Genomic DNA, 19,130 nt, shown 5'->3' on the forward strand with positions numbered 1-19,130 from the left:
GTCTGGAGATACCTGAATTGGCCATCAACCATTAGCTTTACTTCAATGGGGAACTTTCTCTACTGCCTTGAGTGCCAATTTCTTGAGGTTAGTGAGCCCATGTCAGCACAAAGCTGGCTTAATTAATCTACATCCATCGAGGTTAGTGTGCGCTACTAGTGTGTCTGAGTAGCAGTATGTATGAAGGTACATTTTCTTGGGTTGCCGTAACGTCACAAAATCCAGGAAGAGTCTCTGCTGTTTCCTCTTCCGTGTAGCTGCGGGGCAGCCTTCCCCATACTCTGTTAAAACAGTGTCCCTCTGTCGTAAGCAGACCATCTCCTCGTCATTCGATAATAGTCAGCGGAGTCATCGTAGTGCCCTAGTATTTGCATCGTTTCTTTATGGAAAAACTGAACTCTTAAATTGTAGAGAGAATTTGAGGACCTGGATGTTACTAAAATGTTTTTGGGGGAAAACGCTGAAAGAATATAAAAATATATTTACGGTCTCTGTTACCGGATTCAGGATTGATTAAATGGTGAATTTATTTCGAAAGATTTGGACATGCTTTTGGCGTATGAATGATTTGGCATCCCGACCACATATATCCAGCACATTCGAATGCTCGAATATGTGAACCAGAGTGAGAAAATTTAGGTTGAACGAAGCGCAGAATATAGGTGCGTTTTTTTTTTTAATATATATAGTTCTCCAAACACTGTGTTGTTTCAGCAGAGATGACCAATGCGGTTGTGACGCCAGGGTATTTTTGTTTTCCTGCAGGTCAGCTTCAAGTTCTGAAGGTGGTCAGTTTTACATTTTCTGTGGGGAAAATATATTGCAATGAGATGAGAGGATAGAAACTATGTGACCGTTCTTTCGTCTTGTGTATCTTTCGTGCGAAAGCGCCCTTTCCTTCGTTAAACCTTAACGCACCAAAATGGTCCGTTTTATGTGTCGCGTGAAGCCTTTCCAACTGCCTGATCGATTGTATTCCTAAATTCATAAAGCGCGATTGCTAAGTTTTTAGTAATGAGCTTCATATTTGGAAGTCCACTCCCGCTCAGAGGCCCCGTGAGAATAAAAGGAAAAGCCGAAACAGATGAAAGAGAGAGCGAGAGAGAATTTGTTTATTCTTAAAAACAAATATCCATTTACATAAATTTGGCCGAGTTCCGAAACATCCACACGAATTTTAGTGTAAAACACGGCTTTACTACGATCAGAGAACCTTATCTGCTTTGGGAACGGGGATCAGTGCAACAAATAACTAACATTGGCATTTTTTATGGTAGTACTAGTATTAAATGAGCACTGCTTACTACTTCAGACTCCTCTGCAGATGATAATGATGATAGTATGTGCATTTATAAATTACGAAACAAAAGAAATAGTGTAGCATCAACCTGCCATTTATATACTATATGAAGGAACATTTCTTTCGGCGGCAACGTAAACAATAACAATAAATAAGTCTAGTCTATGCGCCCCGTTTATGATACATCGATTACTGCCCGGTGGAAGTACATCACTTCTTTACATCCCATAAGAGGTTAATATCCCCCAAAACATCACCAAGACGACAGTGCCAACATTATCGTCAATAATAGAGAAGACACATTACCCTGCTTCGCCTTTCCTTTGCTATACACAATTTTCTTTATATATGTAATGGGCAGAAAATCATTAGCCACCTGCGTGAGAAGGAAAGAAGGGGAAAAAGAACAGAAATGAATGGTAGTCAAGCAGAATGGAGGGGTTGGTGATGTACCAACTGTAACTTTATATATTAAATAAGCTTTTGTTATACTGTCCACTTATCTGACCTATTGAAACCGAACGGCATAGCGTGTTAATAGAATTATAGGAATCAGAGTCTGATTATTTGACTGCCAGTGTTCTTTGTCGGTTCGTATTTTGTTGGGAGACTTGGCAATGGCTGATTAACTCGTTAGTGTTTGTCCTTGGTCCCCAGCTCTTGCGTTAATCGTACTTTATTCTTAGTGCTTTTCATATCGAGACCCAACACTGAAGATTACATGAAATCTAGCTAATGCTCGGCAATGTCATTTGGCATCAATACTATCTTCCTGAAGCTCTGAGCACAAATTGATCTCCTCTCTCTCTCTCTCTCTCTCTCTCTCTCTCTCTCTCTCTCTCTCTCTCTCTCTATCATTTCCCAGTCATGACCTTTTCCAAATGATTGGGACTAAAATCCTATATATTTTCACGTAAAAGGTATTTTTCCATATTTCTCATTTTTGACCTCAGTAAAGCCTCATGGAAATTAATATTTGCCTGGATAAATACCGAAAGCTTTGATGGGGTGCACCCATCGGCTGTTATCTTGCCGAGTGTTTGAACGAGGCTCTTTTCTTGTTTGGATTTAGTTATATACCAACGATTTTATTTTCTGTTGATGTTCTTATATATTATATATATATAATATATATATATATATATATATTACTAATATATATAGATATATATATATATATATATATAGTATTTATATATCTATATATATATACTGCTTCATTTGTATGACTTTGTGCATAGACTTAGCAGCAATCGCTCTGTGTTCGTGGTCTGTTACCTACAGGTTTTTTTTGCAGCCTGGAGAGAGAGAGAGAGAGAGAGAGAGAGAGGGAGAGAGAGGAGAGAGAGAGAGAGAGACAGAGAGAGAGAGAGAGAGAGAGAGAGATCAGTATTCAACGCCTTTGCAGAGATGAAGTTTGTTAATATAGCCCCTTTTTAGGCCAAACTTTTGTCAAAATGCCGTCTTAGTGTTGTCCAGCCAAGAGATCTTGCTTGTTGGAACGTTACCCGTTGCTCCTTCGCGTTAAAAATCCATTCAAACTTGCTGCATCTTCACTCCCACAAAGGAATTAAAAGCTCTAAAATCTTTCCAATTTTTCCCGATTTTTTCTAGAAATACCTTTTGGCTCGACTTATATTCACATTTTTGTGGTAAATTATATTCATTGCGCTGTCATTTTGGTTTCTCCGTTTTCGGGTGAATAGAAGGTCACACAATATGTAAATAATAAATAACTGATTCTTTCACAACAATAAACGCCATTGACACATGAATTTTCATAATTGTATTTAGTAATATATAAACACCTTCTCACAGTCTCTTAATCTCTTGTCATCAAATCTCTTGATATGAGGTGATCAATGAGAGGGTGTCGTTGGTTGGGAATTCACAGTCGAGTCACCTCGGTTGATTGAAATTCTCTTTAGTTTAGTTTCTGGTCTTTTGGTTTCTGGGGGATATTTTCTTGCGTGTCTTTCAACGAATGAGTAAATTTGATTTGCGTTATAGACGAGGGGCTGTCAGGAGCGGTGTAACGTAGCTTTGACAGTTGCCCGAGTCAGTAAGAATTTTTCCTCCGTAGTGTGGGGAGGAGGGGGCTTGTGCTGTCAGTGTTCCTCACGCGGTTCACTTTAAGCAATATTTAAGGTTATTTATAGCGTCACTTCGGCCCCTAGCCGCAACCTTTTCGTTCATTTTACTGCACCTCCATTCATATTCTCTTTCTTCATCGTACATTCCACCCTCTCCTAACAGTTTTTTCAGTGTAACTGCAGTGCTATACTGTTACACCTTTAAAAGCTTTTAACTCTCCATTTCCATTTCAGCGCAGAGTGACCTCACAGGTTCCCAGCTCTTGGACTTTGGCCTAATCTTATATACCATTCCAGTAAGAATGATCCGTTTCTCATATTCCTTCGCGAAATATATTTTCATCATTAGCCGAAGTATCCAAACGACGTATCGAATTAAAGTAGTCGTATTTCGTATAAGCTCTTTAGATTTTGTTATTTAACCTTTCGGATCGGTTTTTTGAAATCGGAAAGCAAAGTAAGGCCTTAATAAGAACATTCGGATGATTCAGTGGATAATGGAAGAGGTCTAATTTTGAATATATGGCTGGTTCCATCAAGCATTACTGCTGATGGTGTACGCACAATTTGGTCGCCTCAGCAGGATTGAATTGATGAGATCGTCCGTCTGCCATACCAGCGACCAACTAACTGACAGTCGACATAATAAATATGGTCTAGGCATAATGGTAGTGTAGCATAACTGAGGGAGAGGAAATGATAATCGGCATAATATAATCATCGGAAAGAAAAAGCCAGCGAGAAATGAAGTACCAGATGAATTTCAAAGAAAAAAAAAAAAAAAAAAAAAAAAAACTTTCAGTCGCGTTAAATGAATTTGAACACTTCTCGCATTTCACGTAAAAAGAGAAAGTAAAATAGTAGAGGGGAAAAATGTATGGAATAGAAACTGAAATTATTATTATTTTTTTTATGGCACGCGGTTTGTTTTTAATTAACGTGTAAGGAAATAATGTTTTTTATTCTTTTTTTTGTAGACTGGTACGGTGCACAGCAAGGGATTTAGAGACAGATTTACGCACAGTTTTCCTGCAACCTGTATATGAAATTTCGTAATGAGGTGAAAATGGAGGACGGGAGTAGGAGCTGGAGAGTAGTAATAGAGCAATGTTGAAAAGCCGAGTAGCCTAAGTGATGTCGGCAAAATTGGCATTTGTTGAGGGCTGTTATCTTTGTAGTTCTTTCATTGTTATATTGGGGTATTACATTCATCCTCAACTAATTTAATCTATTTACAAATTTTTCCACTCCTATCTTTAAAGACGGTTGTATATCAATACAGAGGAGCAACGGACATGCTCTTTGAAACCACAACATTGCTGTTGTCACCATATTGAAAAAAAGGGAGAAATATTCCTTTGTATTGTTGTTGTTCATCGAGAAGAGAGAGAGAGAGAGAGGGGTGGGGGGAGGTCATTACAGAATCCTTGTGATTCCGAGGCCAATATTTTAAGTGAAGTTTAGTCAGAATAGTGCTTGAATCTTCTCACTTGGGAATTTGTATTCTGCTTGGAACTGTGAAGGCAAAATCGCTTGTGTTCGAAATCGCGAATGGCATTGACTACTGTTCAAGTGACGTGTTACCGAGTGTCGTCGTCCCTGCTTATTCAGAAGTACAATTTTAGCTAAATTTAGTTTTTTATTCTGTCGTTCTTATAGGATAGGCCAATAATCTACTGATAGTGATAATCATTTCTAAAGTAGTCTAGTTGTTTAATTTTGACCTATTATTAATATGCCATTCATCTTTTAGTGATGGTTTTTAAAGTAAAGGTTTTTTGTTTATTGTTGTATATATTAATCTTATTTTTAAGATAATCATTAATAAATGTTGCACATTTTATGTACTTGAGTGTGATATTTTTGTGACATGAAGCCTCGCAGAAAGTATTTATATTCCGTTGTCAGGGTCTCATGAGTATGTTATTTCTGGTGCCACATCGTTAAAATTGACACACGTGTACTAAGTAGGCATGTGCGTATACTAACGCGCTCTGGTTTCATATTTGCTGCATCATAGGTAATAACGTTTTGATCGGTTTCACGGACCTCTGATAAACATTTCTCAAATTTTGTCTTTTGTGGATAAGTTATTCATGGGTAACCCCTAATAATGAACTGAAGTTTTCACAAGACTTTGTTCTTGTAAACGAAGTTGGTTAATTCAGCCCATTTAGTGACGAACAATGACAACCGAGCTCTTATAACCTATTAACCGGTATGTTTCGTTCAAAGGGGAATCGATTGTCTGCAAAACGGCTTTGTAAAGAAGCGGAAATTCATTCATTAATTAAAGTCCAGCGTCTGATAGAATTTCACTCAAGACAAAGTCTGAGGCAAAAGTAGGGGACATTAGATTAGATTTCCTTGAAATATCCCCCTCTCAAAAGTCCGAAAGAAAATGGGATTATTTTAAAGTTCTCCAAGTTTAGGGAGAAGCTTGCCGAGTTGCCAAATGTTGTAATATTCTTATCGATGAGCAAAAGGACATATTGATTTATTCTACAAAACATATGACGTCATTCGACTGGAAATGAATATTAAAAACGAGGAGTAGGTGTCACACAGTTATTAAAGTAGCTTTTGATAAAAATAGATAGATAAAAATGGTGGACTGACTCCTTATTCAGCTGCTGACACATAAGCCTAATGACCGTTACAGTTTCCCGTACATTGCGTTGTTGTTGTTGTAGTAAGAATGGTCATCGGCGACAAAAGAAGTTTTTTACTTTTATGTAGCGCACATCTGTAATTTTTCCACATGAAAAAATAAAAATAACGTCTGGTCCAATACTCCAGTATCTTCCGGAAATCTCTAATATCTTTATAAAGTGAAATTTTTATTAGTTGGTGGCACCCTTGATGTCCTGAACCTGCTTAGAACTTGGGTTTGACAAAGATCACAAAATGCACTATTTGTTCGTTACAACTGAAGTAGAAAAAATGACTATTTCTATGATATGAGGCGTTTCTTTTTTCCCCTGTCGATTTTTACGAAGTTAGTCTGTAGACTTACGTGACACATTAGTTCGATTAAAACCAAGAATTATATGTATCTTGTATTTAGTCTGCGGCCGACTGCAGCTGTGGTTGAGAAGGGCATGAAACTGGCATCCTCCTCCCAAAGGAATTTACTAACAGCAGCAGCAGCAGAAAGGAGAAAGCTTCTATGGTCGAAAGGTTAAGTGGAATCCAGTCTTCGATGTGCTTTCGAATACTATTCCACAAGAGAAGAACAAAACATAATCAAAGATTGGAAAGCGCATCTGATAAAGAACAAACAAAAAAGCAGGTAGGTCACGACGACTACCAAAGCCATTAATCCTGAAAATTAAATCCTTCCCATCCCTGGACGATCATTAAGTATGATGTTTTAAATGAACTTTTCTTTCTCTAAGGGAAGCGGGGACGTCCCACGCCTTATCTCGGCGTCGGAGGGCGCCGCCGTAAATCCTGGAGGTATCAGGGACCGGATCCACCGGCGGCGATAGTTGCGCCAGAAATAAGACCCTAAAAAATAAGAGATTTTAATGTCTTCGTGATATTCTGGACGATGGAAAATGCCTTGGCCCACGGCGGCCGTGATAACGATGACGGTGGTGATGGCTATTTTAAAGATGCGGGGCTGACCGAAAATCTTCCTGTGTGTGTGTGTGTGTTGTGTGTGTGTGTGTGTGTGGAGAGAGGGGGGAGGGGGTATGCGAGGGTTTAAGGTGAGAGGTGGAGGGAGTGTAGCATATATGAAACACATTGAAGAAGAGGAATAGATCCCACGCTATTTCGAATAAAGCCAGATAAAGTTAGTCCGTCGATGGTTTCGAGCAGAGTTATTCCTCTGTAGGTGAAATAGGCGCCGATGACAAGCGAAAAGTCTTGGGGCAGCTGAACGAGCACGGAGCAATTCAAGAGATACCAGCTCGAAGCAAGATAAGCCTACGCAAAACGAATGTCGGTGATTTACATTTCTACGGCTCACAATGGATGAAACCTCTTGAGGTGCAAAGCTGTGGATTTATCCTTCTCCTGAGGCGTGGGTCGCTCTATTCCCCCTTTCTCTGGGAGCTTATTGGTACTGGGCTCCTGTTCTTGGCTTTGACATTCATAAGAAAGTGGATTCTAGATCCTGATCTTAGTTGTTTTCTTCCCGTAGTGGGATAGTGTCGTCAGTGCACCTCATGCGGTGTACTGTAGGTGCTGTGCCGCTTCCCTTTGGCCCCTAGCTGCAACACTTTTCATTCCATTTTCTGTACCTCCGTTCGTATTCTCTTCCTCCTGTCTTACTCTCTTACTCTCCAGCCTTATCTGACAATTGATTCGTAGTGCAGTTGTGAGGTTTGCCTCCTGTTACACCTTTCAGACATTTTAGTTTTCTGTAGAAGAAAACTTGAGATGGCTATTTGTCTGTCCGTCCGCACTTTCTCTCTCCCACCTCAGATCTTAAAAACAAAACTACTGAGACTAGAGAGCTTCAAATTGGTATGTTGATTATCCACCCTCCAGTTATCAAACATTCCAAATTGTAACTCTCTAACCTCAGTTAGTTTTTATCTTATTTAAGGATTAAGGTTACCAATAATCGTACTTCTGGCATCGCTATAAGTACCAACAGGACAGGCCATCACCTGACCGTGGCTGAGTTTCATTGGCCGGGGCTAAGCGTTTCATGGGTTGTGTCTTAGGCTACCTCCGGATCGTGGCAGAGTCTCATGAGCCCGGGCTACGAGGGTATTGGGCCGTGACTGAAAGTTTTGTACAGCATTATACATTGTACAGAAAACTCGATTGCGCCGAAAAAACTTCGACTAATTATTTTACTAGATCCCAGCGTTTGGTCTTTGGCCTAAACTATAAATTCCATTCTATTCTTAGATGCTTTCTTGAAATCTAATCCTTGAGGTCGTATCTAGCTTAGATTCCATAATCGCTTAGATTTTAGAGGCTGGATTGAAGGCAGAAATGACGTTTAGGTACAAAGATCGAAATGATGAGATGAAACGTTCTTGAGAGGAAGTGCAAACTGGTCACTGCGTTAAAACTAATTTAATTCCTGTTGTGAATGACATCTTCACGTTAAACAGAGGAGAAAATTCTTGTCAAGCGGATATTTTGATGACGTCATATTCGAGTATCTCTTGCTTTGCAGTTAGTTTGTTGTTTTAATTTCTCAGGTGGAGAAAAACGTAAACACGCTCATTAGGGGAGGTTTGGAAATGTAGACAGAAATTGATCAAATATAGAAATGTTGTGTTCGCCCTCATCCTGGTTTACGTCTGCTGCGCTGAGGCAAACCGATCGGACGATTTGTTTTCAAGTTGGTTAGAGAAATAATGTTTCACGTCGCATCCATATCAAAACGGGAAACGGCACGAGTTCATCGAAGCTCACGATTAATTAACATTGGTTTCGAATTGGAATTGTTATAAATAGGATGATGTTTACCTTCCTGAGTGACAATGATAACGCTCATTCATTATTCACGCAAACTGTTCGATCCATCAGTGTGCATAGTTGGATAGGAATACGACCATCGCAATATTACTTGAAGCACCCCGCAGCCATGCTCAGAATTAAAGTGTTCATATTATTAATAAAGATGTTTTTTATTTTGTTATGCTATTTATGACAAAAATTGTACTGGACCCACAGATAGGTGGAATATGAAGTGATTGTTTGAGAAATTCAGTCATATGCGGTAAGGATGAACGAGTAGCGTGTGGAACTCGTTTATAAAATGATATGACTCAGTTTTATATGAAGGTTGGTCGGTATCAAGTCAAACGTTGAGATTCATTCATAAAAGTTAATAAGCTGTATTTTAATATACAATGTTGTCATGATGTAATGCCAACGTTAATTTGAGTGACGTCACGGACCAGTGGCAGTCACGGTCCGTTTGAGGTGTCGCCAAAGTAATTAAAGCGACAATGTAAGTGTGATGAGTTGACACCACGAGCAGCGAATTTACATTTTCATTTAGCCGAATAAAACCTCGTAGCCCTGGGAATATTCGGCGAACTTTTTGTTGTCTGCTTACGTTATGACAAGTGGCTCGTCGGAAATAAACGAATTCCTATTTTTAGATAAAATTGTTAAATGATGCTCACGGAGAGGTTGAAACGTACACTATGATCTTAACGAATAAGTGTATGTTTATATTTATCTTTAAAGTTGGTCGTCTGAATAATTATTATATATTTAATATTTAGATTTAAAGTTGGCCGTCATGATACTGATTACTATGAGGGGATTTTTGATAAATGATATGATTGCTCATATTCTATAGCAAGGAGGTTCATTAAAAATGTAAGTCTTAAAACGTAAGTAGTACAGTTTTGGACAATTAGTTATGATTTATCTCTTGATGCTAACAAAACTTAGTGTGTGCTCTTTTTAAAAATAGTTTCAATTCTGAATACTCTGCGGACATTTCCATCCGCTTTTAAATATCTCCTACTCTGGTAACAGTTATGACTATTTTGAGTGTAGTTGGGATTGTTCTCCCTGCCTTTGGTCCGATAGGTATTGCAGTGTTGCCGTTTGCTGTTCCACAGATTAGTAATCTTCTCTGAATGCTTGTGACCCTTGGCATTTAGCCCCGTCATTATCTAAAGAGGCATGGATACAGTAATAATCAGTATGTATATAGTACATATGATATATATAATTTATATATTGAAAATTACTGTATCCTCACATCAAAGATATATATATATATATATACTATATATATATATATATATATATATAGATATCTTATATCTATAGATATAATATATATATTACACACGCATACATACATACATATACAATCGTGTATACAGTGCAATAGCTAAAATTATTAGTCAAACTCTCTCCCTCTTAAAGAGAAAGCAGGAGAGAGAAATCAATTGTTTGTATATTCAATAGGAAAATGCAAGGACAATGTCATTCAAAAAAAACGTTCGGTGATAGACCCTTATTTATATGGAACAAACCTACGGGGCCAGTGACTTGAAATCAAGCTTCCTTCGTTGCTTTACGGAAATACGAGTCGAGGTGGAAAGCAAAACGGCGAATCGCTCACTCGTCCGTCTGATCAACGGAGGTAAACACCTCGAATGATTTGTCTCGTCGGCTCGATGGAGCCATCTATCGTCATTAAAGATCATGATCCGCCTGTACTTAAGCTGATTGATTCTATATCCTCTGGGCTCGGGCGAAGGCAATGCATTAGGTGCAGAGCTGCCTGGGAGAAATGCATCGCTGGATAATTAAAGGTTAAATTTTAGGTTTTGCCGGTCCGCTAATATTTCCTTTAGGTGTAATGTAGATTATGTACTTTTTATAAGTAATGCATTTCCTGAGGAAGTGCGAGAGTGTTGCGATAAGATGAACAAATGTAAATTGTTATAACTGATATTATTATTCCGGTATGAAAACTAACACACACACATATAAATGATAGTTTGAAACTAGACGCACTCAAACGTGAGGTAGAAGATAAATGATAAAAAATTTCCGATTAAAGTTCGGATTGGGAGGTAGTAATACAAAGGAGTAAAACTATATGATAAATTTCAGGGTGAGAGGGTTTTTTGAGAGATTTTTTTTTTTTTTTATCAAAAACTGAAAGACGCCACAGCCCCTCGCCATCTTGTGGTCTCTGTTCCACTAGAAAATGAATTAAGACAGGTGAATATCTAATCATGTAGTTTCATTATCATTATGGCTACTTCTTCCTTTTGATTCAGATAAAAAAAATCAGCTAACATTGATTGAGTTCTAAATATTGATGTCTTTTGAAGTCTCAGAATCTATACGTTGTTATCTTTAAGTCATTTCAGCTAAGTCCGAGCGGTGATGGATCAGAGTGTGACCTTAGAGTTATTGCTGTGTGTGTGTGTGTGTATAAGAGAGAGAGAGGGGGGGTGGGGGAAGGCAGGCCTAGTTTTAAGAACAGCATTCTAAGAACTCGTATGTCGTCGTGAAGATTTCACCCAAGTATTAATTAGTTTTTCAGACATCTAAGATTAGAGAAAGCTCTTCTGTGTTCCCTCATGAAGTTCATGATATTCCTGAAACAATGTCATTTCAGATTAGTCTTGCACCAATAGTGCACATTAATTAAAGAGTCGCGTGAAGAAAAACGAGAGACTGTTTTCCATATATATCATCTCATATTTTAATCAACGTCACACAATGCATTAATTAACAAATACAAAACAAGAGAAAAACAGAATTATAATTAGGAAGGTTTCGTCATTCTAGGACCGGATTCAGAAACGGGAGAAAAGGTCTCTCGGCTTTCTTCAGTTAGAGACGCTTCCCGGATTCATCACGACCACGAAATGACCACAAATAAGGAACAACGAAGGAAAACAAATGGCTCTTTTCTCCGTCGAAACATCATGAGCTGGACCATTGTCCTGCAGGGAAAAATAAAGATAGACATCTCCTTGAAAGAACAGACAACGTAGCGAAAGAAAGTCAAGTTTTCAGATTAAATATATGATGAGAGTGAAACCAGTAAGAGCTATGGAAGATTGCCCGGAGGACATAAACGAACATTTTCTTTCCTCTTTCTCCCCCATTGGGAGTGCAGCAGCGCATTGAAACACATCAAGTAATGGGATTTCCTCTGAAGACAGGAATTCCGGCCCCGAAGTAGTACTAATTAATGTCTTAAAAATAGTCGTTGAATTCATTCTTATGAGATTCTGGCTGACTTGGGGTTGGCTTATATATGAAGGCCAATGTACGTACGCACTAACGGCCGAGGAGGAAGAGGTTAAGGAAATTAAATGAAATTATCATGAAGTATGGTACAATACAGGCGAGGAAAATCTGTTGCAGCAAATGATATATATATATATATATATATTATATATATATATATATATATATATATATGTAGAAATGGAATGTTCTTGTGTGTCAGTATTGTGTGTATAGTAAAGGTTTTACTCGTGAATATAATAATGTGTCTCAGTGACATCTGCGTTATAGTAATCTACTTAAAGATATATATATATATATATATATATATATATATATATATATATTATATATATATATATATATATATATATATATATATATTGAATGTATTCCTATTTCCTTCTCAAGTCTCTTCAGATTGTCAACTAAACCAATCAGTTTTTGCAGGGAAAATCTATAAAAGGAAGAAGACAATCTGTAGACATAAGGATTTGTTAATATTCGTTTGTTCTACATTTTATCCTTTTGTTGAGCCCCATCTTCTCCTGTAACCGAATGGAGTCACGGAGCATTATTAGGATCATCGTTATTATAAAACAGTATAAACCAGTTGCGTCCAGATTTCCTTTTTTAAATGAGGGAATGAAGACGAAACAGTGTAAAATTAAAGGAGTTGAACAGCTGCCGGAATGCGACAAGATGGAATGAATAAAAAGTCGGAGTTTGAAAGCCTTGTAGTTGGTGGCCGATGAGATGCTACAAATCCCTTTCAGTAGATATAGTCCACAGTGTGTCACGCAAAGCTCATTGTATGCGGTGCACCACTGCGAAGGTAGCACAGGAGAGAACTGAATTGTGGGTATTCAGTCCATGGGACTGAACTCGTGAGACACAGCTGTTAAAGCGTTCCAAATGGTTTTGATGGCGTGAAGTGAAGTAGATTTAAATACTCAAGAAATCGAAATTAATACTTCGAATAAAGCGGTGCAATGATTTGACCCATAAAAGCTTCAAAAACGATGCAAAGTTAGTCAGTGTCATGTTAGTCTGTGATTTCGGTGTTCATGGAACGTAAACTGGCCTGCTCGCTGAGCTTTTAGCTCTGGCTTTATAATATAAGCTTTTTTTTTTTAAAAGGCTCATATTACCACATAAGGTTACCGTGAGGTGATACCAGTAAAACTGCGCGTTTTTTTTAAGCATCATTTACAGACTCTCAAGAACGTGCGTGGATGTATGTATTCCTTGAGCTTGCATGCGACATAAGTTTTTTAAAACATGAAACACTTTTTTTCAGGTAAAAATTTCACGTCTACAGCAGCGTTTGCTAACTAGCAGGTTATTAACCATGAAAATGGCTCGTCATGGGTGAATGGCCAGGCCTCACAAATGAAAGAGAGAGAGAGAGAGAGAGAGAGAGAGAGAGAGAGAGAGAGAGAGAGAGAGAGAGAGAGAGATAGAAGCGTATATAAAAATAAAGAAATTTCGTGATGAAATTCATTTATAGTAATATCACTGTCGGCGTGGGTCGCAACAGACAGCTGTCAAATGAATTAGGTTAAATGCACAAAATAGTTCATATTTCTTTGGAGATATGTGCTTTAATTGTCTATTTGGTTTCGTAATTTTCATCATAGCAGATACAAGTATACAGAGCGGCGGCATATATCTGAAATTAATGTGGATTTGGTCTTATACGTTTTACATTCGTTTATACTGAAATTTAGCCATAGGTCAATTATCGAAGTTTTGGATACAATTCGTCGTCTTTTCATTACCCTAAAGTGTGAATTGTTCTCCTAGATGACTTTCCTTTGAGAATTGGAGAACAAATTATTTGGCTTCCTTTGGATGGTGGGATTGGAAAGAAATATTCTTGGTTGTTTGTATGGTGTTTTCAGGTTGCATGGAACCAGTGACTATTCAGCAACGGGACCAACGGCTTTACGTGACTTCCGAAATACACATCTCTCACTCCTCAATGGAATGGCGAGAATCGAACTAGCGACCACCGAGGTGGAACGCCAACACCATACCAACCGTGTCTTATCATTTTCTTTGCCACAAAAAGGCGTGTCATTTTAAATTCCTCCTCAAGGGCGGTTAACCAATACTTTTTCATGTACTGAAGGAAGAAAATTTGCTTCTTACTCCCTCGCTATTTTTTTTTTCAATTTTAATGCATGAATAAAACCCAAACTACGAACTGTAATTCATAGCACAATTCCTGTGTATCATCAACAATATTTAGTGTCGACAGAGAGAATCACTGTTCGGCGATGAAACTATTTATTTCAACATTTTGACGTTTCTCATAAAGTACAAACTTCTGTATTCACAATGGCATTCCAGATCGCTATTCATTGAGGAATTCTTTGCTTCTGTGTTATTGTGAACGCCAGAGACGCGTCTCTTGCAATTAATTCAGTGCAAGCCGGCGAATTTTCGAAGGTCTTATATAAAGCTGCACGTAAATTAAATCTGTCTCATCGCTGGTTCAGGCTTTCTCTTAGCAAATGGTAATATTTTGTGTTAAAGCACTAACTAAGGCTAAACTGATCTTTTGTCTTACACGTCACACACGCATGAATTAATTAATCTATATATATATATATATATATATATATATATATATATATATATATATATATATATGTATAACTGAATCACGAAAGTTAGGAACGTGATAAATCCATAAATAAAGATATATGCCACGAAGGAAAAATAAACGAAGAGTATCTGCGAGACCTTTCGAAGTTAAACGTCCTTTACTAAGCGGTTCTGCTTAGTAAAGGACGTTTAACGTCGAAAGGTCTCGCAGATACTCCTTCGTTTATTCTTCGTGGCATATATCTTTATTTATGTGTGTGTATATATATATATATATATATATATATATATATATATATATATATATATATATTGCGTGTGACTGTGTATGTGTGTGTGGTGTGTGTGTGTGCTCACGTATGTGTGAAGAGTCGGCGAGATAGTCAAAGATAAGAGAAATTCCCGCCTAATCATAACACTCGCAATGTCGCCAATATATTCGTATAAAAATGTAAGAAGGGGAAATCCCAAAAGGTTCCTAGACAATCACAATAGATTAAAAAAAAAGCCAGAACGACCGAGAAATCATTTCGTAATCTTTGGGGGCGAAAAGAAATAATACGGAAGGAGAACAAAAAGACTTCGGAAGTGATGGAAAATAAAGAAGAAGCCAGTGTCAGTAAGGAAATATGTGGCCGATAATGGAAGAAATCTGATATTGACAATAGAGGGAGAAGAGAGAACAATGCAATAATGGAGAAAAGCTGAATGATGAAAACTGCCAAAAAACATCCAGGTATAAACGAAGGTTAATACGGTTATGATGCCGTGACGGGAGTTCCCGTAGGAGTCTAAAGAACGTAAAAGTGTAGAAAATATAAAAGAAAATGAAGAGTTTAGGAACAGCGGATTTAAGAGGCTTTCTATCGCCTGCTGGGAACGGCGCATTAACATCACCAAGTGACAAAGCTCAGTCTTGAGTCGTTCGGTGGCGGACGCTGAATTTGAAGTTGGGAGCAAATTGGAAGTGAGCATGACCTTGCTAAAAGCCAATGAATCTTGAAACTTTGCCGGTTAAGTAAGCAAATAATGCCCTCATTAGAGAAGCTCATCAACACGCGAGTGTACTATGTATGCATGGTTGCTTACAGGAAGAATACTTCATCAAGTTTTAATGTCAATCGTACCTAATTAGATAGTTACGGTGTAAATCATTTCAGGCTCATTGCGATCACTTATCTTATCTTATATTATAGCATCCTTATAGAAAAAGAAGGATAATATTTGGTTTGTTTTAACACTGCAGGGGAATATTTTGTTCTCTTGTTTATGAATGATGTCGAGGTAGATGGATGGGAAATTAAAATGTGAATCACAACTCTCGGATGACGGTCAGGAAACGGCACAAAAAAATTAATAAAGGGAAACGGATTTAAAATGTAAAAGTCGCAGTCAGACGTAATTGAAATCTAAACACTTAGTTTGCCGAGAACAAGAGATGAAATATAACCTTAATTAAACGAGGATTCAGAGGGAAAATGAAACACGTACCCCAGCGCTGCTGCCGGAGAAACAAGAACAAGTTAGTGCTGTATGGAAGGTCTGTTGGGAGCGTGATTGTGAACTGTGAATTATGCATGACAAACGGCCTGTGCACCATAGATGAGAATTATTTCTGTGTTGCCAGATTACAAATAAAATCAGTCAAATGAAATGAGTCGTCAAGTTTTCGAAATGTATGTTCAACAATGCCAACTGCAGAACAAGTACTTATTTTCTTGGCAAAATGCATCATTACTAATCACTGTATTTTGTCTCGATGAGTGAGAATGGATCAACTAGGAAGCTTCTTATTCCAAGGTGCGCACTGACCAGTAATCGATCCAAACTTTGAAAAGGTCGAGGTTAGGATGTAAAGGTTATTCAAAGTCTTAACAGATAAGTCTCGCCTCTATATGTCAGATAAAAGGGAATTTAGTATATTGGTTAACACATATGATAACATCAGCGATCGCTGTCTGATTTTCCATTATGATTTGCTTTCGCCTGTTTAATGAGCTGGGGAGAGTTCCCAATATTTGGTGAAAATTGCTTTTTTACTGTATAAGAATCTAGCTGAAGTTTGGAGACGGTAGGCACGAGAGCGATAACGACTGAATGATTTATATTTTTTTTCAACACTGTCTTAGAAGTTTGGAAGCACACCAGCATTGCTGTTATTGTCTTAGTAAAATGGTATCGGCAACGCTAATTTATATTTATGGTGAGCAAAATGTCCAAATTAACTTGAATTAAACTATAAAAGTTAGTCCGAATTCTATACAATAGATAAGCAGATTGAAATTCAAAATCTGTCGGTTGGAAATTCTAGGTTTGTCATCGATCAAAATTCTAAGGCCAATTCTGTTATTGTCGTATCTCATGAAAGGGAATTTCTGTGACCGGCGTTGACAGAAAGGGGGATGGTTGGCAGGTCGTAAGGGTAACCGACAGCCATTTTGAAAAAGAAGAAAAAAAATGCTTGTCTTGCTTCACGGGAAGAGCAAGTTGTGCTTCAGAAGTGACACCAATCATTACCTATCTGTGGACATGAGGTAGAAATGAAATAGAACCTAAACTCTATATGGAATAAGAATTAAAGTCATAGTTATAATACTAGGAGCATAATAAATGTACGAATGTTGAGTTCAATTCAGTTAATGGACTCTTAAACTGGCTTGCTATCAGGCGTATGACTCTACCTCTTAAATATTATACCTATGGAAGCAATATACTTCACATAGTATAGTATGTAGGTATTTATGTATGCTGTAAAACGACAATTTTGTTTAAAGTCCTTTCCTTTTCCGAATTTTTTTTTTCAAAGGAGCAAAAATTCATACGGTACAGTTACGGGGTACACTGGTTTTGTTGTCGGTACGGCCAATTTTGTTCATTTTTCACTATATATTTTACACTTACGAATTATGTACCCAGTTGCAAAATACATAATCTCAGACTCACACATACGAAGTACAAAATAATTCCGTGCGATGTCGGGTAACTAACGCTCTAGTGTCTCTGTGTTCCGTAGTAATATCTGTTACTTTGTTTCGAGGAGGATCTTCCAACAGTTAAGTGATCGTCTGGCTAATTTGTGAACAACACTTCTCGCAACTCTCCCTGTGCACGTGATTTACGCACGTGTTTTTTTGTGTATCCATGCAAACGTTTGCGTATGAATGTATATGTTTACGGATATATACATATTGTGTATGTCTGGGTGTATATATGAGTATCTGTCGTAGGACAAATTGTGTAGCAGATCATCAGCAGTGAATATGAAAGATGACCTTGTTTTGGATAGATTGAAAATACAGACTTTCGTTAACTGAACATGATGCTAAAAACCAAGACTAAAGAGGATTCTAAAGGAGCTGAAGGGAATTCTCGGTTTCTCTCTTTTATTTCGAATGAGTCCTGCAAAATCTGTTGATACTTTTCACAAAACAATCTACGATTTGAGGTTTAGATGCTAACCATGACAAACGAAGAGAAGGTGGCTTACGAGTTTGTATATATTTTGTTTGATCGGTTCTCGTATACCAAAGGTGTCTATTGACGAGGAAGAACGCGAATGTCAAGAACTGCTTGTTAACTCTGTCTATAAATCTTTTCTTGATGCAAACATGTTGCTATCAGTTGCTTTCCTTCGGATAAGAAGTAACTGAGGGATCACTTCGAGGAGCCATAGCTGTCATGATGATACTTATTCTTTTAACTTTGCGGGAGGGGAGCAGAAAAAAACTTTTTCCCGACCTTCGAGGAAAGGAATGAAAGCAGAATGCTTTTGCCAGCTCCTTTGAGATATTTCCTCTCGAGTCAGAGTAGATAGCGTCACAATTTCACTTACCATTTTTGCGAGGGTCTTGGATGTGTTTGAAAGGGCGAAAAGAAAGCTGGTGGATGTGTGGCGCCTAGTTGTTCGCTGGTGAGCAGTTGATGGCTGTGTGCGTCGTCTCTGGCGGAGCTGCCTTGCTGGTTTCTCCTCTTCTACCTCTGGCTCACCTGTTGCTGCAAGGGAGTGTGTGGCCGATTGGAGCCCTGGCCGCCTACTTATACCCGCTTATACCTGCGCAACTCGAGCCTTCGACACCCAAGTGCAGAGGCCGCGACGCTTTTTGGGGCGGTCTACACCGCCTGCGTGTTTAACCTTTTTCCATCGGTCCTTCGTCCTTATTCCCCTTCTCCCAGAGGGCTGTTAGTCGAGTGTCCCTCGACGAGGATGTATGTGGGTGGACTTTGTTGCCTTGGCGTCTGTGACATTATTGACGTGCAGGAAACAATTAGCGCTTTCTCAGGCTCCCTTCACACTTAAACCCCGAATTTGTGGTCAGCGTTGTAATAAGTTTCTTTTCCATTTTTCTTCCTTTTCTCCTTTACTCTGAGAGTAAAAAAAAATAAAAGAAGAAGGTGACTAAGTAGGCGTGGTCTTTATGACGTCACTGCGG

The 19,130-nt window shown here is 38.2% G+C and overlaps 1 protein-coding gene across 1 annotated transcript in view; it reads right to left on the reverse strand.

The window, feature by feature from the left end:
* Positions 1-18,701, reverse strand: part of LOC135212730 (red pigment-concentrating hormone-like) — a 36,697-nt gene extending 17,996 nt beyond the window's left edge. Inside the window, exon 1 of the mRNA XM_064246435.1 lies at positions 18,533-18,701. Coding sequence (XP_064102505.1) covers positions 18,533-18,535 — 3 coding nt within the window. The 5' untranslated portion in view covers positions 18,536-18,701. The remainder of the gene's footprint in view (positions 1-18,532) is intronic.
* Between the last annotated feature and the right edge of the window lie 429 nt (positions 18,702-19,130).

This window comes from Macrobrachium nipponense, chromosome 41 (genome assembly GCF_015104395.2).
Source record: "Macrobrachium nipponense isolate FS-2020 chromosome 41, ASM1510439v2, whole genome shotgun sequence".
Taxonomy (NCBI): Eukaryota; Metazoa; Arthropoda; class Malacostraca; order Decapoda; family Palaemonidae; genus Macrobrachium; species Macrobrachium nipponense.